This window comes from Saccopteryx bilineata, chromosome 10, assembly GCF_036850765.1.
Source record: "Saccopteryx bilineata isolate mSacBil1 chromosome 10, mSacBil1_pri_phased_curated, whole genome shotgun sequence".
Classification (NCBI taxonomy): domain Eukaryota; kingdom Metazoa; phylum Chordata; class Mammalia; order Chiroptera; family Emballonuridae; genus Saccopteryx; species Saccopteryx bilineata.
Genome location: NC_089499.1, coordinates 72,905,834 through 72,930,419, shown reverse-complemented (window position 1 = coordinate 72,930,419; position 24,586 = coordinate 72,905,834). Strand labels below are relative to the sequence as shown.

The following is a 24,586-nucleotide window of genomic DNA, read 5'->3' as shown; positions in this document are numbered from 1 at the left end:
AAAAATGTGGAAACTAAACAACATACTTTTAAAAAATGAATGGGTCATAGAACATATAAGTGCAAAGATCAAAAGATATATACAGACAAATGAAAATGACAATACGACATATCAGAATCTCTGGGATGCAGCAAAAGCAGTGATAAGAGGGAAGTTCATATCACTTTGGGCATATATGAACAAATAAGAGAGAGCCCAAGTGAACCACTTAACTTCACACCTTAAGGAACTAGAAAAATAAGAACAAAGACAACCCCAAACCAGCCGAAGAAAGGAGATAATAAAACTCAGAGCAGAAATAAATGAAATAGAGAACAGAAAAACTATAGAAAAAATTAATAGAACAAGGAGCTGGTTCTTTGAAAAGATCAACAAAATTGACAAACCCTTGGCAAGACTCACCAAGGAAAAAAGAGAAAGAACTCATATAAACAAAATTCAAAATGAAAGAGGAGAAATCACCAAGGACACCGTAGATATACAAAGAATTATTGTAGAATACTATGAAAAACTTTATGCCACTAAATTCAACAACCTAGAAGAAATGGATAAATTCTGAGAACAATACAACCTTCCTAGACTGAGTCAAGAAGAAGCAGAAAGCCTAAACAGACCTATTAGTAGAGAAGAAATAGAAAAAACCATTAAAAACCTCCCCAAAAATAAAAGTCCAGGCCCAGATGGCTATACCAGTGAATTTTATCAAACATTCAAAGAAGATTTGGTTCCTATTCTACTGAAAGTCTTCCAAAAAATTGAAGAAGAAGCCATACTACCAAACACATTTTATGAGGCCAACATAACCCTCATACTAAAACCAGGAAGGATGGCACAAAAAAAGAAAATTACAGAACAATATCTCTAATGGATACAGATGCTAAAATACTGAACAAAATACTAGCAAATCAAATACAACAACATATTAAAAAGATAATACATCATGATCAAGTGGGATTCATCCCAGAATCTCAAAGATCGTTCAACATATGTAAAACGGTTAACGTAATACACCATATCAAAAAAACAAAGAACAAAAACCACATGATCTTATCAATAGATGCAGAAAAGGCTTTTGATAAAATACAACACAATTTTATGTTTAAGACTCTCAACAAAATGGGTATAGAAGGAAAATATCTTAACATGATAAAGGCCATATAAGATAAACCATCAGCTAACATCATATTAAATGGCACTAAACTGAAGGCTTTCCCCCTTAAATCAGGAACAAGACAGGGTTGTCCACTCTCTCCACTCTTATTTAATGTGGTACTAGAGGTTCTAGCCAGAGCAATCAGACAAGACAAAGAAATAAAAGGCATCCATATCGGAAAAGAAGAAGTAAAGGTATCACTTTTTGCAGATGATATGATCCTATACATCGAAAACCCCAAAGAATCCACAAAAAGACTACTAGAAACAATAAACCAATACAGTATGGTCGCAGGATACAAAATTAACATACAGAAGTCAATAGCCTTTCTATATGCCAACAATGAAACATTTGAGAACAAACTCAAAAGAATAATCACCTTTACGATTGCAACAAAAAAAATAAAATACCTAGGAATAAACATAACAAAGAATGTAAAGGACTTATATAATGAAAACTATAAACCATTGTTAAGGGAAATCGAAAAAGATATAATGAGATGGAAGAATATTCCTTGTTCTTGGTTAGGAAGAATAAATATAATCAAGATGGCCATATTACCCAAAGCAATATACAAATTTAATGCAATTCCCATCAAAATTCCAATGACATTTTTTAAAGAAATGGAGCAAAAAATCATCAGATTTATATGGAACTATAAAAAATCCCGAATAGCTAAAGCAATCCTAAAGAAAAAGAATGAAGCTGGGAGCATTACAATACCTGACTTCAAACTCTATTATAGGGCCATGACAATCAAAACAGCATGGTATTGGCAGAAAAATAGACGCTCAGACCAATGGAACAGAATAGAAAACCCAGAAATAAAACCACATATATATAGTCAAATAATTTTTGATAAAGGGGCCAACAACACACAATGGAGAAAAGAAAGCCTCTTCAATAAATGGTGCTGGGAAAACTGGAAAGCCACATGCAAAAGAATGAAACTGGACTAGTTTGTTCCCCTGTACTAAAATTAACTCAAAATTGATCAAAGATCTAAACATAAGACCTGAAACAATTAAGTACATAGAAGAAGACATAGGTACTCAACTCATGGACCTGGGTTTGAAAGAGCATTTTATAAATTTGACTCCACAGGCAAGAGAAGTGAAGGCAAAAATTAATGAATGGGACTATATCAGACTAAGAAGTTTTTGCTCAGCAAGAGAAACTGATAACAAAATAAACAGATAGCCAACTAAATGGGAAATGATATTTTCAAACAACAGCTCAGATAAGGGCCTAATATCCAAAATATACAAAGAATTCATAAAACTCAACAACAAACAAACAAACAAACAATCCCATAAAAAAATGGGAAGAGGACATGAACAGACACTTCTTCCAGGAAGAAATACAAATGGCCAACAGATATATGAAAAGATGCTCAGCTTCATTAGTTATTAGAGAAATGCAAATCAAAACTGCAATGAGATACCACCTCACACCTGTTAGATTAGCTATGATTAGCAAGACAGGTAATAGCAAATGTTGGAGAGGCTGTGGAGAAAAAGGAACCCTCATACACTGGTGGGAATGTAAAGTAGTACAACCATTATGGAGGAAAGTATGGTGGTTCCTCAAAAAACTGCAAATAGAACTACCTTATGACCCAGCAATCCCTCTACTGGGTATATACCCCAAAAACTCAGAAACATTGATACGCAAAGACACATGCAGCCCCATGTTCATTGCAGCATTGTTCACAGTGGCCAAGACATGGAAACAACCAAAAAGCCCATCAATAGATGACTGGATAAAGAAGATGTGGCACATATATACTATGGACTACTACTCAGCCATAGGAAATGATGACATCGGATCATTTACAGCAAGAAGGTGGGATCTTGATAACATTATACGAAGTGAAATAAGTAAATCAGAAAAAAACAGGAACTGCATTATTCCATATGTAGGTGGGACATAAAAGTGAGACTAAGAGACATTGATAAGAGTGTGGTGGTTACCGGGGGGAGGGGGGAGAGGGAAAGGGAAAGGGGGAGGGGCACAAAGAAAACAAGATAGAAGGTGACAGAGGACAATCTGACTTTGGGTATGGGTATGCAACATAATTGAACGACAAGATAACCTGGACATGTTATCTTTGAATATATGTATCCTGATTTATTGATGTCACCCCATTAAAAAAATAAAAGTATAAAAAAAAAATTTGGTGTTGTCCCAGAGGACAGCTGTGATTGGCTCCAGCCACCAGCAACCATGAACATGAGTGGTAGGAATGAATGGATTGTAATACATTAGAATGTTTTATATTTTTAACGTTATTATTATTTTTATTAAAGATTTGTCTGCAAGCCAGATGCAGCCATCAACAGAACCACATCTGGCTCGCAAGCCATAGGTTCCTATCCCCTGACCTAGAATCTCATTAACAGATATTTAGGATCCATTTAAAATAATTTTTCCTAACTTATTTTCTAAGAATCTTCAGCATGTGCCCATGGATTTATACATACAGATGTACATAAGCACGTCTGAGCAACTGAAATGCGGTGGCTGCTGGAGGGAATGTCAGTGCCCATCCTGGCCACCTGGCTGCAGGCCCACTGCACCATGCGGCAAGTCACTTAACATTGCTACACCTCGCTTTCCTCACCTGTAAATGAGAAACTATAATGAAAATACTTAGCATAAACTTGGTATTTCATAAGTGGTAGATTTTTGTTGTAGTAACTGTACAAGGTCTTTCAGGCTAGTCTCTCTAGAATAACAAATTCTCAACTACAGGCTAAAAACTCTGATAATTAATAATAAGGGGAAACAAACAACACATTTAATTCACTTTCCCCAAATTATATTGGTTGCTTTAAAATTTTTTTTCATATGAATTTATATTTAAAATACTTTATTTGGAAATAAGTTCAAATTTACAGAAAGTTGCCAGAACGAGAATAGTACAAAGAACACAGTATAACTTCATCCAGATTATCTAATATTAACATTTCAACTTCTTGGCTTGTCATTTGTTCTCCTCTTCTCACTTCCCACACATAATATATCTATTCTAAAAATTTTTTATTGAATTTATTGGGGTGACAATGGTTAATAAAATTGAACAAGTTTGAGGTACAGAGTTCTACAAAACACTGTCTGCATATTGCATTGTATTCATCATCCCAAGTCAAGTGTCCTTCCATCACCATTCATCCCGCCTCTACCCTTCTCCACCTCCCCCCATGCCTTTCCCTCCTGCAAGTCCCTACAATGTTGTCTGTGTCGATTTGTCTTTTTTCTTTGCTTAATCTCTTTACCTTTTCACCTAGCCCCTCAGATGACTCTAATAGATGTCAGTCTGTTCTCCATATCTATGAGTCTGTTTCTACTTTGTTAATTCATTTTGTTCATTAGATTCCACATATAAGTGAAATCATATTGTACTTATCTTTCTCTGACTGGCTTATGGTGGTGAGGATATCGAGGAAAGGGAATCCTCAGGTACTGATGGTGGGAATGGACTGGTGCAGCCACTGTGAGAGCAGTACGGAGTTATCTCAAAAAATTAAAAATAGAACAGTTTTATGACCCAGGAATTTCACTTCTGGGAATTTACCCAGAGAAACTTTAAACACCAATTTGGAAGAATAGATGCACCCCTATATTCACTGCAATGTTACTTGCAATGGCCTAGACCTGGAAGCAGCCCAAGTGCCCATTAATACATGAGTACATAAAAAATAAAGTAAAAAAGACCTTGGTACATTCACACAGTGGAATTCTACTCACCCGCAGAAAAGAAGGAAATCTTACATTCGGGACAGCATGGAAATCCTTATGCTAAGTGAAACACATAATATATGTTTAACTATTTTTAATGTTTTATAGCCTTTTAAGAGTAAGGTGTATTTAATATGACCCTTTATGCCTAAATACATTAGGATGTATCTCCTAAAAATAGAGATATGTGATTGGTTCATTTTGAATGCAATAGGAAAATATAACATTGAGTGAAGTCTGCTCATATTATGGTTGAAATAACACAAGTGATACTTTACATAATCCTTTGAGGTAGCTCATTCCATTCAGACTTTAGGTGAGCCCATCACAGTGTAACTGCCGAAGAATCCTTATTTGGATCTTGGCATGTACATAATCCATTACAAAAGCTTGAAAATTATTTGTAATATTTTTAATTTAACACATTTGCTATAAGGAGATGTCTTGTAAAATATCTTGTACTTTATTCTCTTTATTTGAATTATTCTTAGGAAGCTAAAACTTGGTAAGACCACCTCTTAAATAACACTGGGGAACAAATTTTTTTCATTTGCTGTTGCATGAGGTTTTAGAACTGTTTCTATATATTTCTGCATCGCTGATTCCAAATCTGAAATCTGATTTTTGGTGCATGCTCTAGTTTTTATGCAATTTTAATTTCTTTTTGTTATAGTTAATGGCATGCATTGGTTTTAAATTGGAGTTAAAGGGCAATGACTCTTGGATTGAAAATAATCACAAGGCAATTAATGTTTTATAAACATCACTTTTACAAATTGTAGTTGTTTTTAAATGTAAAAAATCATTATCTGATAAAAACACCCTCTTATTTTTTTAAGATTGAATCATGGATTCTTTGAGTAGGTGTAAATGTAAGAATAGTCCCAACACCTTCTGTTATATTTGTGGCTGTTACACACTTCAACGTCAAAGCCGCAATATTTTATCATTTGTGACACGTGCATATATTGCCTATTTTCAAGTTCCCCTTGGCGATCAAGACAAGAATTGGGCTCCTCATATTGTGTGTCATAATTGTGAGGAAATGTTTCGTGACTGGACAAAAGGAAAACGCAAAAGAATGCCTTTTGGTATTTCCATGGTTTGGCATGAACCTAAGGACCACAGCAGTGACTGTTATTTCTGTCTGATCCATACAAAGGGCATCGGCAAGAAAAAACGGCATACGATCGCATATCCTAATATTCCTTCAGCAATACGACCCATCCCACACTCTGAGACACTCCTGGTTCCAGTTTTCAATGGTTTTATTTCTTCTAAGGATGAAGAAAGGGAACATGGTGATCAAGTGTATTTTGATAAGATGCATGAAGAAATGGTTGTAGAATCTGAAGGGTCTTCTTCTGATGCCAAGCAGTCATTAACCCCTCAGCAGTTTAGCCAACCTGAATTGAACGACTTAGTAAGATGTTTGGGCCTATCAAAGAAAGCAGCTGAGTTATTAGCCTCCAGGCTTCAAGAAAAGAATGTACTTCACTGGTCAGCTAAAGTATCCCATTTCAGGAAGCGTGAACAAATTTTTGTGGACTTTTTTTCCAAAGACAAACACTTTGTTTACTGTCATGATATCAGTAGTCTTCTCAGCCAGCTAGGTTCAACAGAATGGCAGCTATTTCTCGACAGCTCTAAACAGAGTCTGAAAAGTGTTATCCTACACAATGGTAATGTTTATGCAGCGGTTCCAATTGGTTATTTAACTCATCTGCGTCAAGATTATAATGATATAAAAATTGCCCTCAACTTTCTGAAGTATGAGAAGCATAACTGGATCATTTGTGTGGATCTTAAAATGGTAAATTTCCTGCTAGCACAAACAACAGAGAGGTTTCACGAAGTAGCCTTGCTTTCTGTGTTTGTGGGACAGCCGAGCTTGGGAGAAACACTGGACACAGAAGGAGTGGCCAAAATGTGAAGCTCCGGAAGTAGGGATGCAAAATATTGTGAATGAACCTGTAGTTAATCGAGACAGGATCATTTTCCCCCCACTTCACATCAAACTTGGCTTAATGAAACCGTTTGTTCAGGCTTTGAATAAAGAAAGTGAATGCTTTCAACATATTATTTCTGCTTTTCCTGCCTTGTCTTTTGAGAAGATAAAAGCAGGTGTATTCAATGGACCTCAAATTCGAACCCTCATACGTGACGAAGAATTTGCCAGGAAGATGAATAAGGAGGAAAAAGCAGCATGGCAGTCTTTTGTGGCAGTTACAAAGAACTTCCTTGGCAACAAAAAAGCAGAAAACTATGAACTTTTGGTTCAAAGGATGCTGTTGGCTTTCCGTGACATTGGATGTAACATGAGCATTAAGATTCACTTCCTGAACAGTTACCTTGATAAGATTACCAAAAATCTTGGAGCTGTTAGTGATGAGCAGACTACTGCTGGAGCATCAAACGTGATTGTCCTCAACAAGTACACAAACGCAAGAGCTACAAACACAAATTTTTGCCTGAATAGAATTTAAATAAGTTTTGCACAAATTTTATGATTAAAATAAGTGTTTTAATATGTTCTATTTTGAAATTGTAGACAAATTCTGATGCAATCATATCTTTTAGTGTATTAATATATTTACTGCATTAATTATTCTATTTTCACAAAGATGATGCCCAAGAAGACATTCTGCTTCATTATGTTAAACTAAATGTTGAAAATTTTACAATAAGAAAACCTAAAATCTTGAATTGCAAAAAAACTGTAGCTTACAGAGAAAAGCTAATGCGAGATTTGAGACCAGCACATTCGAATTAGGTAAGAACAAGTGTTTTTGTGAATGCAACAAAAATTTTGTTCTCAGTGTAATAGATGTTAAGGGTACTGTGAAAACTTCCATATCCCTACATAAATTGCTGTGGAAATGGCTTCATAATTGCAACAGATCTTGATGAAAACTGTCAGCTAAAATTATAATGTAATTAAATAAATTAACATGAGTGCTAAATAGATATTTTAGTATCCTACACTAGCCAAGAACTAATCCATATGTTATTAAGAAAAGACTCTTTTTAAAATCTAATTTTAATTTAGAAAAAGTTCTTTAAGATGACTAACCCAGAGAAATGTACCAAGAGGTTGGACGCTTGGCGACAGAGCTGGATTAGAATCTGGACCCATCATTATTACACTGTGCATCCTTGAACAAGCCACTTACCTACACTTCCCACATCTGAACTGCCATTCTCATAATAGAGAAATAATGACACTATGCCTAAAGAGACAAAACTTGGAACTCATTTAGCACACTGCCTGGTACATACAGTAACCACTCAATTAATGAGAGGTATTATTATTAAGCATGGAGACGGGTCCAACATATTTTCGTAAGAAGGTTATAAATTACATCAACTCCAGTTAAACTTGAATCTAAACTCCTACAGCTTCCCTTTTTTCTATGCTTCTGAGAACCCTGGAATAAAGAACATCAGCCAAACCATGTTTATATGAGTCTATTAACAGACACATATCAATCAAGTCCAGTATAATGAGCATTTAAATTTGTAGTTTTTCTTCTTCTTTTTTATTTTTTCAATGACTCCAGCTACTCATATAATAAGAAACACAAATAAAAAGATCCTCGGGAAATGAGCTGATACTAGGAGTATGCAGAGAAAGTGCTGTTTCAAGCATGCCAATTATTGGCTAAATAATCCAATTATGAATCTTCACTATGTTCTCACCGAGCTTCTAGCACTAGGTTGTTACTCAACAAATGTTAGAAACTCATTTTAACTTAGCTTGTCCTCCTCTAAAAGAATCCTATAAATGATACAAATCATTAATAAAAGAGAGTAGTATGAATAAGGCCCACAGCCTAATGCAAACAAGAAAAGAGAAAGGGGAAGGGGTGGAGAAGGCCTGCTGGGAAGGAAAGGGAAAGGTGGCTGGAAGGACAAGGACTGGGCTACAAAGAGGACCAAGGGGTGCCTGCCCACTGCTGGGACCTAGACTCCTCATAGACATCAGTCATGGTCATGAGAACATGGAGTCCCAGAAAGCCTGCGTCACCTGCTCAAGTCACAGAAAATTAGTAAGTGGGAGAGCCTGCCAGCTCCTTCTACCCACCACACCTGAAAGCTCGTCACTCCTGAATGGTCTAGCCCCGAGAAGAGGAGATGTCGGCTTCAGGACAGTCCAAGGTCAGCTCATGAAGTCATTGCTGGGTAACTCAGTATAGATTCCACTCTGGTGGCTTCAGTACTCCCTACGGGACACTGTAGAAATGAGAAGTGGCCATTTTGCTTCGGGTTATCACAAACACGGCGTATGCTCCTGGCATTTATTGGGTGGGTATTATCAGAACAACAGAGAACTTCCCACTTCCCTCATCATCTTCAGTGCCCCTCCAAACATTCATGTGGATGAATATTTGCTAATAGCTATCTGAGCCGATAGCCCAGTTCCAAATTATATCTAAATAGTTTTTCCCCCTAATTCCATGGATTTTTAATTTGAAACTGAAGTCCTCACTGAGACTACTGCATTACTTTGTGAAACACAGTCCGGACCTCAGCTGACCCCTGGTAGGAGAGGAAGCTGTGTGGAGAAGTGACCCTGCAAGCAGAAGGGGAATCCTTCGCTACAGGCTCTCCTGTGTTTAAAGTGTCCCGCATGTGTATAACGCCGGGCTAAACACTGTAACAAGTACAATAACAGGTCAAAAGCATAAGAATTATCCCTACCCATGAATCTGCTTTGTTGGCAGAACATCACATTATGTAGGGTGTCTTAGCAGCACCACATTTAAAGTCATCTGTTAAAATATACCACATCAGGAGACATTCACTTCTTTGTTCTAATTCTTGGCTTTCTTGAGGACCACCCAATGGGAAACCAATGCGGAACAAATACGTTTTGTTGGAGAAGGAAGGCAAGGTTAAGTGGAGACAGTAAGGGAGTGAGTCAGTGGCTAGGAGGAGTCTCCAAACCACAGACCAGACAAGGGCACATGAGAAAAGACAGTATTGATGGGTAAAGGGAAGGGGAGCGAAGAGCCAAGAACTGATGGGAGAATTAATGAAGACAAATAGTGATTGTATTATAGGCAACAAACATGCTTGACTGATTAGAAAAGAGGCAGGATTTAAGAGTCTAATGGGCTTGAGTTCAGACCTGTAACAGTCTGTGTCCTTGATGAGGTCAGAGTTAGCAATGATGTATATATAAGGATCGTGACCGGGTACCTCGCACACAGCAGGAGAGGCCGAGCTGAACGGCTATTATTATGTTACTGATCCCAGTTTTACAATGGGCTAGGCTTTGTAAAGGCTGAAGTGATCACTTGTTTTAGACAGCACGTATCTTTCGTTAGAGGATAAGGGCAGTAAACCCAGAAGTTCCCAGTGACTTTTATCTGATCAGTCCTGGGGATACTTGCAGAACTGCCTAGTTCATGAATTACGACCTGAAGCATTCCATTTGTGTCAGACACAACCCGAACACAGGGATGTACATTTCAGGAGAGCATCAACATTCCAATGTCGAGTTCTTTATTCTGGCCTCTTGCTGATAAGCTGGTCTAGTTCATATCATCAGTGTTACTTAAAGAATAGGTTGACTTTTGGCAAGCAGTGCTGGAAATAGCTATGCGGAAGAGAAAGTAACAGGTTCAAATATGTTTGAAAATGGCACAAATAAAGACTAGGATCATTTATGTTTACCGTGACATCAAATTTAAATTGTCTTGTAGGTCAAAGAAATTCAATCCCTTCGTAAACTCCTTTAAGTCAATAACCAATGCCTCTTGCACAGGTTCCAGTGGTCTCAGTATCAGGCAGAGCCTTAATCCACAAAGTGTTCTGCTTAGGAACAAAAGCGACCTATCCTGCCCTCGCCGGCAAGCTCTCCGGCCGGAGCCTAGTCCCCACACGGACAGGCTGAGGCTCGATCCCTTCAGGGCACACACAGAAACAGACTGATGTTTCTGTCTCTCTCTACCTTCCTCTCTCTCTAAAATCAATAAATTAAAAAAAAAAAAAAGTGACCTATTCTTTTCCCCTATCCTTTCCCCTTTCAGATCACCTTTGCTTGAAACGAGTTCCTTCTCGTGGAGCCAAGAGAAGAGAGAAGAGTGGAGGAACTGCTCAGCCTTCCAGAGGAGCAGGATGAGCTGTATCTCGTTGGGGCGGCAGCAGCATAGTAAATTACAAGCCCTGTCAGGTAACACATTTATCCTCACAGGAAAAGCAGCCATTCCAAAGCACACATCTCAAATGTTATCACATCAGCTCGGAAAAGAAGTCATAGAGCAGGAAGGCTATCAATGCCAGACCTACGGGAGATCCAAATGGCAATCAGGAGTGTGAATGGGCACTCCACCTCCAAGGTCACTGGAGCCTGGACTTTCCCTCTGGGCCGAGCTTACTTGCCAAATACTTGGTGGAGTCCTGATAAGCCATCTAGGAGCTCAAGCCTCAAGGCTGTCTTTTATTCTAAAACCTTTATGGAAAAAGCAGCTCTGCTCTCTCTCCCAAATGCAAAGTAACCAATGAAAATATAAAAAAAAGAAAAACAAAGAGCATCTTTATTTACTTCTTCATTTGTTCATTCATTCAACAAATATTTATTCTGCGGTCCAACCACTAACCACGGTATGGGCTAGTCACTGAGGCAGATACAGTCCCCACCCGCAGAAGAGCTGGATTCTAACAGGACAGACAGACACGCATCAGGCACCTGGGCGCACCTGAGGAGAGCACTGAGGAGGGCAGTGGGTGCACCGATGGGGGCTTCCCAGAGAAGTGGCATCTCAGGGAAAGCTTAGAAGAAGGCTGTGAACTGATCAAATGGAAAAGTAGAGAAATAATGTGCACCAAGTTATAAAAAGATACCAAATGTGTTCTGGAAACAAATGAAGGTTGTGTGAGTAAAGCACTGAGGGAAGGAGGTTGGGAACTGAAACAGAATTTGAGGAGAAGACAGGACTATTATCCAAATGCTTCTGAAGAATCAGAGACAGAGCAGCTTGGATGATGTTTATATGCATTTCCAATCCATTTATTTAAAGGCGGTTTTCCATAGATATACTAAGAAGAGAGCCAATGAAAAACAAGATTAACCTAGATACCCCAAGAGAATCCTGTAATGACATTTAAAAGCAATTGCGAAAATTATATTGTATTGTACATACCAGTAAGTTACCTGAAATTCAGACAGAAGATAATTATTTTTAAGGTATAGTGCCTTACATATTATCCCCCACCCCAAGCCATAAAACCCCAGAATTTTAAACAGCTAAAACTCTAGAATTCAGCAGTGACAAGCTCCCTTTCCTTCCTCTTCCACTTTTAATAGCCGATGCTTCACTTCTCTAATCACACTGTTATTGGTTACATGTCACCCAGGAGCGAGGCAGAACTGGTTTAACCCTGACCATGCACTTACAGGCAAGAGAGTCACCTCCCTGAGCCTGTTTCCTGTGATGGACCCACTGTCCCGACACATGGTGTCGGCAGTGTCTGGGGAGACAACCATTGAGATGAGGCTTTTATTTCCACTTTGCTGAAGCGGAAAGCGATCAGCGAGGTGACCCGACCCGCACCAGGCCCACAGCGACACGGCGCCTGCAGCTCCCGCCACTTCTCTGACTCATCCTGCGTCCAGGTCTCTTTCCTCTCATAATTCTTTTCGGGGGGCAGCGGCGGTTTTCAGCAGTAGATATAATTTCAACTATGATGACCTCTTTCACAGTGTGGAAATAAAAGTTTTGAATAAAGGGGAAGTGGAGAAGAGTAACCAGCAAAAATAGCACTAGTTAAACACTTCAAATGGGTGAACTGTTTCGTGTGTGAACTACATCTCAACAAAACCATTAAAAATTAAAATAGCGCCAGATGAGAAGGGAGTGACGCTGCCTTTAGAAGGGGGTTGTTTTTGAGGAAGTCACATTTGTTGCTTTATTTTCTTACCTGTGAAATAGGGCTGCTATGACCTCTGCTGCCTTTACCTAGGGGTCAGGATGAACAGGCCGCCAGAGTGAAACCTTTACAGTGCATGCAAGGCCTATTGCAGTGCATGCAAGGCCTATTGCAGTGCATGCAAGGCCTATTGCGGTGCATGCAAGGCCTATTGCGGTGCATGCAAGGCCTATTACGGTGCATGCAAGGCCTACTGCACCAGGAAGACACGGGAAAGAACTCGAGAACAAAGGGGCTTTATTTATGAATTTCTAGTGACACGTGAGCCTCCTAAAATATACAGGAAAAGAAGGCCAGCCCAACTCTCAAGCACCTGTTCATGAGGTCATCCCTTCTCAAAATACTGAAGTCACTGAAATAGCAGCAGCAGGAAGTTCTGGAAAATATAGATCACACGAACCTGTTTCCCGACGGCACTGTCACCACATTGCCGGGAATCGTTCTCTTAATCAAGGGTTTCCTGATTCGTTAGCATGACAAGTTGGTAAGGAAGTTTTGCTTTTGGAGTCACATGGGTCAAAGAACCAAAATAAACTCAAACATGGCTGGAGTTACCTGAGCCTCTTAGCAGAACCCCAAGTCAGCCTGGCCTGCTCACGTTCAAAGGCACATATGCTGCGCCAGGCTCGGAAACAGAGCTCTTCTGAATTTCCTTCCCACTTTATGAAGGAAGTGTAAAATGAAATGTTGCTTGTTTTCTTTTTCAGTAGGAAGGCCATTTCCACGTTCCAATTTCCTAATTTGCTGGTTTCATAGAAATGCAACCTCAACACCACCTCCTTTATACAAATAAAGATAAAACATGATTTTCCACTGTTTTTAAAAGGCTGAGGTCATTTTTGCACCAGTTCCTACATAGGCGTAAGCTTAAAATCAAGCCATTTAGCTCTTTTAGCTCAAAGATACAATAAAATCAGTGGAAAACATAAATGAGAACGCATGCCAAAAAATGTAACCATAGTAACACCACAGATGCATCAAGAAATGGTGTGTTCAATGTGCTTCATTCCCCATTTCTAAAACTGGATTCTATATAGGAGGAAAGTACACAGAGAACAATCATGATTTTGCAATTACTAAATTCTGTAAAACTGCATTCGGCCTGCTATTCTAGAACTTCAAAGGCGCCACGGGCAGCTACAGAAACAGCTCTGATAGCTTGATCTCCCCAAGACTCTGTCTCCTCATCTGTAAAATGGGTATTAAAAATCCCACCCTCAAAAGCTTTTTCTAAGAGTAAAATTGGGCAGTATATCAGAGGTGGTGCAATGGTGCGCTAAGGAGACCTGAGGCCCTAGTCACCCTCAAGCCTGAAAGAATTGGTTTAAATATGTATTTTCCGATGGCTTTAGGCGACCCCTGTGTTTTGGTCGTTCGACCCCCGCCGGGGTCGCAACCCACAGGTTGAGAACCGCTGCCTTAGTGCCTTAGTTTCTTGAGGTATAAATATATATATATATATATATATATATATATATATATATATATATATATATATATATAAATAATCCCTGCCTTTTCCATGTGGTTAACATAAAAATTTATTACTAATCCAAGCGTAAAAAATATTATTAGGATATTATTAGGATTCCAATGCTGAAAGCCCAAGAGAGCTAAGGACCAGGAATTCCCATTAATACATGACAACACTCCTCTGCCCAGGGCAGCTCAGCCCTGCAGCAGAAAGGGGCCACTTTGGGGCATGGGCCTAAGCGACTTGAAGTCAACCTCTTTTTTTCTTGGAGGCTTGCTTTGGTGAATATGTAAAATGGAAGGCAGGGGTTTTTCTAGAAACTGACCTCCAAATGCCCCAGCTAGATTCACGGTCTCAGTCCACGCAGAGCTGTGGCACAACTGCAATTGGGTATGTTTATCATTTTGCAGGAATATCAGGAAACATTTACACTCTAGCACAATACTTTAGAAATATTATTGTATTTTTAAAGAAACCATTTATAACAAACAAATCACAGCAAGAAGCAGAATACCTTGACCTTCTATTTATTCTTTCTCTCTTTTCCTGGTTAAGAGAGCATATTTCTAAAAAGATATTTCAAACTTTGAAGGATGTGGGGTAATAGAAGACAAGAAAACTTCCAAATAATAAAACCCATTCTTTCTTCCTATTTTGAATGAAATGAAATAACTGTATGTCTTCCCAGGATTCCAACCTGATGACTGGCTGTACAGGGAGGAAATCTGGTAGAGCATGATAACACTTCGCTACAACCGAGCTACCAATAATCTGTCATACCCTACCCCTGCCTCACCAGTGGTCAGCCTGAAGGCCTCTGGTCTGGTCCATGCCATTAATACTGTTATGGTTAACATTTACGGAGGCTTACACCCTGCCCAGACTACACAAAACTGACATACCTCATCTCACTTACTCCTCATAATAGTTCTATGACATTGTTAGTATTACTGAGATGCCCTTTCCACTGCTGTGAAAACTGAATCTTACAAGGATAAGTTATTTGCCCAGCATTATAAGCTAAGTAAGCGGCAGACCCAATACTCAAAAGCCAAGTAATCCACCCTGTGCGGTGCCATAAGTCCTATTGTTAATCATGATTCCCTGGAATGCCGTGTCTCAGAACCAGCTCTCCTCTCTTGCCTCCACTTTTCACACACCCACCCATCTGTAAGACGCCCCAGACCAGCTACTTACAAGGCACTGCATGGTGATAAAGATTATCCCGTATGGTCTGCTGCAGCTCGTGGTCAGGAGAGCCCTTCTGGAACCGCTGGTTGAGAAAGTGGCGCAGGTCCTTGTTCAGCTTTCCTCCTGCAGGAAATGTATAAAACAGACAGGACACATCAACGACAGGGCTTCCCAGGGCTGGCAGCCCCAGAGGCTGCGTGGGAAAGCCACAGGAAGCCATTGTAGTCAGCCACCCTCAGTCATTAGGAAGACTTACTTTGGTTTGTCTCTGCAGGGGAAAAAGCAAGCAAGAATGTAACAATGGTAAAACAGCATTAAAACAGCATTATTCTGGGGATCCCATTTCACATAATACTAGAAGGCTAATATAACAAAGAATTTAAACAAAGTTATTATATTAAAAATAGGTGCTGTGAACATTTGCAGATGCTGCTAAGAGAGAGAGAAAATAGCTGGAACCTCAAAGAGGACAATCTCCCAACAGCTGACAAATAATAAAATGGTCTTCGACCAGAAATCCAATTGGCAGAAATTTGCCTTATGGGTATTGTTGCAAAAGTCTGCCAGAATCTCCAGTAGTGACTATTGAACCACTTTTATAACTACAAACAAATAAAAGTAGAGACAAAAAAACCTGAAAACAACCACCAGGCATCAACTAATTAAAGAAAGTTTATCCAAACAGTAACTACTGTGTGAAAGCTAACATCCTCTGTCTTAACACTGCAGGAAAACATGTGAAATGGTGTATGCAGTCTCATTACTTCCGTGTAAAAAGAAAATTAAGAAAAGAAGAGACCATGTATCAGTGGAAGGAATCATCAGAAAGTTTTAACAACAGTTTCCTTTAGGGAGATGTGGGAACTAAAAGAGATATCACTATAGACAGATAGAACTATAGAGACCTCACTATCCTATGTTGAGGTTTAAATACTAAATACATATTTCTTTTTTTGTATTTTTCCGAAGTTAGAAGCGGGGAGCCAGTCAGAACAGACTCCTGCATGCGCCCAACAAGGTTCCACCCGCCATGCCCACCAGGGGGCGACACTCTGTCCATCTGAGGTATCACTCCATTGTGGCCGGAGCCATTCTAGCACCTGAGGCGGAGTCCACGGAGCGGTCCTCAGCACCCGGGGCCATCTCTGCTCCAATGGAGCCTTGGCTACGGGAGAGGGGAAGAGAGAGAGAGAAAGGAGAGGGGGAAGGGTGGAGAAGCATATGGACGTTTCTCCTGTGTGCCCTGATCAGGAACTGAACCCAGGACTTCCACACGCCAGGCTGAAGCTCTACCACTGAGCCAACTGGCCAGGGCTCGAAATACATATTTCTTCTTCATTATTGTTATTATTTAAGCACTAGTTATTGGGATGGAGATATGTGTTAATTTCTTTGTAATTCTCTACAAGTAATAGAACAAAAATAAAACTAAAAAATTATATTGTTGCAAATGTGCTAGAGAAAGAAGGTAAATAAATGTTTAATTATAAACAAATTACAGTTTATAGCATCTACAGAAGGCCTACCTATCAACCTAGCTCACATCCACTGTTAATGGAGAAAGACACTTCAGTGACACTAAAAATAACTAGGCTCAGACCATCCTTCCATTTTTTGACAAGATAAAAATTAGGTAAGAGCATTAGCAGCCTTAGAGAAACAATGCAGCCATTCAGTATTCACGTGAACTACAATATACAGTGTGTCCGTAAAGTCATGGTGGACTTTTGACCGGTCACAGTAAAGCAACAAAAGACGATAGAAATGTGAAATCTGCACCAAATAAAAGGAAAACCCTCCCAGTTTCTGTAGGATGATGATGTAACACCATGTGTAGAGCAGAGTAGCCACGGCCGTGCCAGTCGAGATGTGGATGATACAGGGGAAAGTTCAGTGTGTTCTGTGGCTCGCTAAATTCGAATCCGTGACCAAAGTGCAACGTGAATATAGGCGTCTTTATTATGAAGCACCACCACATAGGAATAACATTACTCAGTGGGATAAGCAGTTGAAGGAAACCGGCAGTTTGGTGGAGAGACCCCGTTCTGGTAGGCCATCAGTCAGTGACGAGTCTGTAGAGGCTATACGGGACAGCTACCTAAGGAGCCCTAAAAATCTGTGTGTGAGCTCACATGGAACTGCACTGAATAGGTATGAAACTAGGAGAGTTTTCCTTTTATTTGGTGCAGATTTCCCATTTCTATCGTCTTTTGTTGCTTTCCTGTGACTGGTCAAAAGTGCACCATGACTTTACGGACATACTATACATGTCCTCAGATGATCATTTCCTCCCGGTCAAAAATACTAAGTCATGAGGATGACAAGAGTAGTTAGGATGATGATATGTCCTATGTAGGGCAGAAAACTATTGATCTTTCTTCTAATATCATGTTCAAAACAAGATTTCCTGCTATGGTTGATCATTTTAGAATATACTAACAGAAACCAATCTGAACTATTTTATTTTAATTGTATTATATCTACAGTTTCAAGTGGCCACAAACACAAACAAAAATACATATATTCAAGTCAATCAATAAATAGGTCATTCAATAAATATTCATTTACTCATCAAATTGAATGAGGAAGACAAATACTCACATGTTCCACTCACTCCCCTCTAAAATATGCACAAGGTTTGATCAGATATTTCACAAAAGAATATTTATGACTGTCCATTAAGCACATAAAAAGATATTCAGTATCATTAATTATCAGAGAAAGGCAAATTGAAACCACAAGGATATGCTACTACCAAACCACTAGAATAGCAAAAATTAATGACTGACAATCTCAATTGTTAGCGAGATTGTGGAACAACAGGAATTGTATTATGCACTCCTAGTAGGTGTATAAAATGGTTCATTCTTCTGGAAAAATAATTCAGCAGCATCTTATAAAGTTAAACCTTCACTAACCAAATGACCCAACAATTCCACTCTTATTTATGCAAGGAAAATGAAAATAAGTACACACACACACACACACACACAAAACTTGTAGATGGATCTTCATAGTAACTTTGTTCATTATATAATAAGTCCAAGTTAGAAAGAACCCAAATGTCCATCAATAGGAGAATGGATAAGCAAACTGCATTATATTCAAATAATAGGCTACTACATCACAATTAAAAGAAATACATACATAATATTGATGAATCTCAAAGACATGATACTAGGCAAAAGAAGCTAGGCACAAAAGAAAGCATACTGTACAAAAAATTAACTCAAAATGGATCAAAGATCTAAACATAAGACCTGAAACAATTAAGTACATAGAAGAAGACATAGGTACTCAACTCATGGACCTGGGTTTTAAAGAGCATTTTATGAATTTGACTCCAATGGCAAGAGAAGTGAAGGCAAAAATTAATGAATGGGACTACATCAGACTAAGAAGTTTTTGCTCAGCAAGAGAAACTGATAACAAAATAAACAGAAAGCCAACTAAATGGGAAATGATATTTTCAAACAACAGCTCAGATAAGGGCTTAATATCCAAAATATACAAAGAACTCATAAAACTCAACAACAAACAAACAAACAATCCAATAAAAAAATGGGAAGAGGATATGAATAGACACTTCTCCCAGGAAGAAATACAAATGGCCAACAGATATATGAAAAGATGCTCATCTTCTTTAGCTATTAGAGAAATGCAAATCAAAACGGCAATGAGATACCACCTCACACCTGTTCGATTAGCTGTTATTAGCAAGTCAGGTAATAGCAAATGTTGGAGAGGCTGTGGAGAAAAAGGAACCCTCATCCACTGTTGGTGGGAATGTAAAGTAGTACAACCATTATGGAAGAAAGTATGGTGGTTCCTCAAAAAACTGAAAATAGAACTACCTTATGACCCAGCAATTCCTCTACTGGGTATATATCCCCAAAACTCAGAAACATTGATACGTAAAGACACATGCAGCCCCATGTTTATTGCAGCATTGTTCACAGTGGCCAGGACATGGAAACAACCAAAAAGCCCATCAATAGATGACTGGATAAAGAAGATGTGGCACATATACACTATGGAATACTACTCAGCCATAAGAAATGATGACATCGGAACATTTACAGCAAAATGGTGGGATCTTGATAACATGATACGAAGCGAAATAAGTAAATCAGGAAAAAACAGGAACTGTATTATTCCATACGTAGGTGGGACATAATAGTGAAACTAAGAGACATTGATAAGAGTGTGGTGGTTACGGGGGGGAGGGGGGAATGGGAGAGGGAAAGGGGGAGGGGGAGGGGCACAGAGAGAACAAGATAGAGGGTGACAGAGGACAATCTGACTTTGGGTGGTGGGTATGCAACATAATTGAACGACAAGATAACCTGGACTTGTTATCTTTGAATATATGTATCCTGATTTATTGATGTCACCCCATTAAAAAAATAAAATTATAAAAAAAAAAAAAAAAAAAAAAGAAAGCATACTGTACAAAGCTATCTTTACAAAAAGCTTTAGTAAAGGCTAACCAAATTTCTAGTCACAGAAGGCAGTTAGGTTGTTTCCTGAAGATAGACAGATTGACTGCATGGGCACAGAGGATTTAAGATCTAAGAAGTCCACCATTGTCAATTTCCCGGCTTTGCAACTGTACTACAATTATATACAATGTTATCATTGGGGGAAACTGGGTGAGGGGGACATGGGACCTCTGCAGTTTTTTATAACTTCCTTGGTATTTGCAGTGATTCCAAAATAAAGTGTTTTAAATGAGGAGAGCACAAAGAAACATTTTAAGGGAGAGGCCAGTAAAATATATCTTGGTTATGATAGTGATATCACAGATTTACACATTTGTCAAAACTTACAGAGCTGTACATGTAAACAAGTTCCTTCTACCATGTGTAAGTTATACAGTAATACAATCTAGTTCAAAAATTTAAAATATACATCATTATTGCATGACTATGTGATAGACACTGTTCCAAATGCTTAGTTCTCAAATTCCCATTAGAAAAATGAACTAAATGAAAGATAGAATACATCTTGGTAGTTAGACAGGCTGGGGTTTAAATCCTGGCTCTGTGTGATTAGCTGGAGAGCCCGAGTGTTCTGATTAACCTCTGAACCTCATGCTTCTCATCCGCACAAGACCGCTGTGAGGATTCAGTGAGGCTAGGTTGGTGCTTGGCAATGAGAAATTACCATCATGAGAAGACAGAGTGGACAACTGTTTGAGGCAGGAGGTAAAGACCTGGGATCTGTCCAGAGGAGGACTGCTCCGTTTTATATAAAAAGAAAGCTAAAGATAAAATCCATCCTGTTGGCTTAGAAATAGTGAGAAATAAAATATAGGCCTAGCAAAATTTGGGTTACAGAATATTTCTACAGTTTATGAAAAGGAATAAAATTCTGCGTGTGCTCAAATGTGTAAACTGATTAGCAAATGTTTAATCTGTGATATATTCCAGCACTGCGCTGGAGTTGAAGTTCAGCCAATGGAACCACTGGTAAATGACTGATATCTGACAGTCACACCTGCCAACTCTATCTCTAGGTATAAAGCACTCAGGAACGTGACTAAAAGGATAACAATGTTTACCAGCAAACTCTCTATTACCTAAAATCTAGGGTTTTATACTCCCCTTAGGAGACCAGAGTCCTACACATTAGAAAGACACTGACATCATTTGAGCCATGATACCAAAGATGTCTATGCCAGGGGTCTCCAAACTATGGCCCGCGGGCCGCATGTGGCCCCCTGAGGCCATTTATCCACCCCCGCCACACTTCCAGAAGGCACACCTCTTTCATTGGTGGTCAGTGAGAGGAGCATAGTTCCCATTGAAATACTGGTCAGTTTGTTTATTTAAATTTACTTGTTCTTTATTTTAAATATTGTATTTGTTCCTGTCTTGTTTTTTTTACTTTAAAATAAGGTATGTGCAGTGTGCATAGGGATTTGTTCATAGTTTTTTTTTTATAGTCCGGTCCTCCAACAGTCTGAGGGACAGTGAACTGGTCCCCTGTGTAAAAAGTTTGGGGACCTCTGGTCCATGCGATCCAAAAGTCCTGCTAGCAACCAATGCAAAATGCAAAATCTCAAAGGTTCGGGATACAGTATCTCTTTATCCCTATACAATAGGCTCACACATGCCAAACCTATCAAGATAAACCCGGGACTTACAGACTGGAAGGCAGTAAGACACAGACACTCTCGGTTCACATTGAAGCTTTACATTAAAACTAGCTAAGCCCTGGCCGGTTGGCTCAGCGGTAGAGCGTCGGCCTAGCGTGCGGAGGACCCGGGTTCGATTCCCGGCCAGGGCACACAGGAGAAGCGCCCATTTGCTTCTCCACCCCTCCGCCGCGCTTTCCTCTCTGTCTCTCTCTTCCCCTCCCGCAGCCAAGGCTCCATTGGAGCAGAGATGGCCTGGGCGCTGGGGATGGCTCTGTGGCCTCTGCCTCAGGCGCTAGAGTGGCTCTGGTCGCAACATGGCGACGCCCAGGATGGGCAGAGCATCGCCCCCTGGTGGGCAGAGCGTCGCCCCTGGTGGGCGTGCCGGGTGGATCCCGGTCGGGCGCATGCGGGAGTCTGTCTGACTGTCTCTCCCTGTTTCCAGCTTCAGAAAAATGGAAAAAAAAAAAAAAAAAAAAAACTAGCTAAGCCAGCTACAGTTTACGATCAACAAATTACAACTCCTCTCTGCTGTGGGTGTGCCAGAGGGCGGGGTTGACTATGCTGCCCATTAACATTTAATCTGTGACATTTGTAAGCGGAAAGCCTCACCCTTTGTATTACATTAAGAATACTGTACTTTTGACATCTAAGCCCAAATTAGTTGCCAATTATTATTTAGGGGACCTGTCTATAAATCTTCTAATTGTCAAGGGCAGTGAGCTAATGAAATGATAAATTGCAAGACGAAATATGTCATAGTATCTGCACTTTGTTTTAATTCAGGATTTGTTTTGCAACTGGAAAAGAAAATATAGGTCAGGAACATGTGGAACTTTTTCCAAGAAAAGGATTCAGAGCTTAACTTAAGACAATTTTATAATATAAATGGGGGGAAATGGGGCTTAGACTGCCCTAGATTTGGCATTATTTTATATTTTCCTATTTTATCTACATATCGGGAATTTACTTTTACATTTAAAACAATGTATTGCAGCTTTTAAAATTCACATTAGGCCCTGGCCGGTTGGTTCAGTGGTAGAGCGTCGGCCTGGCGTGCAGAAGTCCCGGGTTCGATTCCCGGCCAGGGCACACAGGAGAGGCGCCCATTTGCTTCTCCACTCCCCCCTTCCTCTCTGTCTCTCTCTTCCCCTCCCGCAGCCGAGGCTCCATCAGAGCAAAGATGGCCCCGGCGCTGGGGATGGCTCCTTGGCTTCTGCCCCAGTTACATCACCGGGAGCCACACTCCCGCCAGGGAAGGGAGGACACTTCTGAAATCCCAGCTCCCAGTTTCTAGCCAAAAGTCGCTTGTAAGCAGGCCTTCACATGAACAGTGTTGACTCTTTCTTGCACAGTTCATCTTTTAAAAACCTTCCTAATTTAACGAGGCCAAGATGACATTTTGGTGTTATACTAATTTACAATTATTTATTATAAGTGAAATCAACCATTCTATCTTTTGTGTTTCCCCTTCTGTAACTTCCTATTCATATTCTTTCTGCATTTTCCTAATGGGCTGTTTTGTTATTCTGGGTAAGATTTTTAAATATATGTTCTGGGTATGATTCCTTTATCAATTATTTATGTTGCACATTTTGCTTGTTGTTATTTGAACATGAAACAATCCCCTAACATAATTGAGGGGTGTCATTTATCAAACTTTTCCTCTCTTAGACTAGACAGTTTTCCACCAACTCAACCAGAAGCATCGTTTTCAAGGGGATGGGTTTTGAGAGGACTCGGTGTGATCTGATCTCTGTCTTCTAGGCTGTAGCTCCACAGGGAGAATGCTAGTCAGTAGGAATAATCTTCATAGCCAGGAAGCTGGGTTTCCAGTGGCAATGCTTTTCAGCCCTCTTACACCATCTGTTTCTGACCAAGAAGGGAAAACACAACTCTCGCTGTATCATATGAACTCCAGAGCATCCACCTCTACCAGGTCCAAGAATAGTGTTTCTTTACAATTAGAATTTAGACTTTAATGCATTTCAAATTTTCACTGTAGAGGAAAAATTGTACATGAATAATATACTAATGGTATGTCAAGAGATTCTGCTTTAGCACACAATTTCTTCAAGTAATGATATAAGTTGTAGGGAAGCTATATTTATTATGAAAACACAATGGTTTGCATTGTGGTGGAGCTATTGTAGAAAAAAAAAATCTGCCAGTTCAGAAGGTTAAGTTTAGAAAGAGTAATTTTTAAACCAAAGTTATAAATTTAAATACAAATTAACAACAGTTTTATAGTCACTCAAACTTATAATCTGAAAGACACTGAAATGAGCTTTGCTTGGAAAAGATGCTTGCTATTTGTTTCTAGTACATTTTTTTTCAACTGTAAATATAATATAAATGACTAGCACAGGGTGTCTACTGAGAAATGAAGAAGGTATGGGGATGGTAGTGGCAGTGGCTGCACAACAATGAGAATGTAATTGCTGCCACCAGACTGTGTGTTTAAAAAATGGTTAAAATTACCTGACCAGGTGGTAGCACAGTGGATAGTGTCAGCCTGGGAAGCTAAGGACATAGGTTCGAAACCCCAAGGTCGCCAGCTTCGACATGGGATCACAGACATGATCCCAAGGTCGCTGACTTGAGCCCAAGGTCACTGCCTTGGGCAAGGGGTCACTCACTCTGCTGTAGCCTCTGTGGCCAAGGCACATATGGGAAACAATCAATGATCAACTAAGGAGCCACAACAAATAATTAATGCTTCTAATCTCGCTCCCTTCTTGTCTCTTTCCCTGTCTGTCTCTCTCTCTCTCTCTCTCTCTCTCGCTTAAAAAAAAAGGTTAAAACTAGCAACTTCACATTATGTGCATTTTACCATAATAAAAATGTAATATACAGTAATTACAATATTTGAAAAGTACAACAAAGCTAAAATCAACTGTAATGTGACTGGCATCACGATTAACATTTGATTGTGTAGGTACACATTTACACA

At 39.4% G+C, this 24,586-nt stretch overlaps 1 protein-coding gene across 13 annotated transcripts in view; it reads right to left on the bottom strand.

Moving 5' to 3' along the window:
* The window catches only part of MAGI1 (membrane associated guanylate kinase, WW and PDZ domain containing 1), a 761,634-nt gene that overhangs the window by 280,949 nt on the left and 456,099 nt on the right, over positions 1-24,586 (bottom strand). For 12 of the 13 annotated variants that reach the window (XM_066245932.1, XM_066245933.1, XM_066245924.1 and 9 more), the window contains exon 2: positions 15,501-15,617. The exons of the other annotated variant lie outside the window; for it this stretch is intronic. In XM_066245932.1, coding sequence (XP_066102029.1) covers positions 15,501-15,617 — 117 coding nt within the window. The remainder of the gene's footprint in view (positions 1-15,500; positions 15,618-24,586) is intronic. 13 annotated transcript variants of the gene reach the window in all.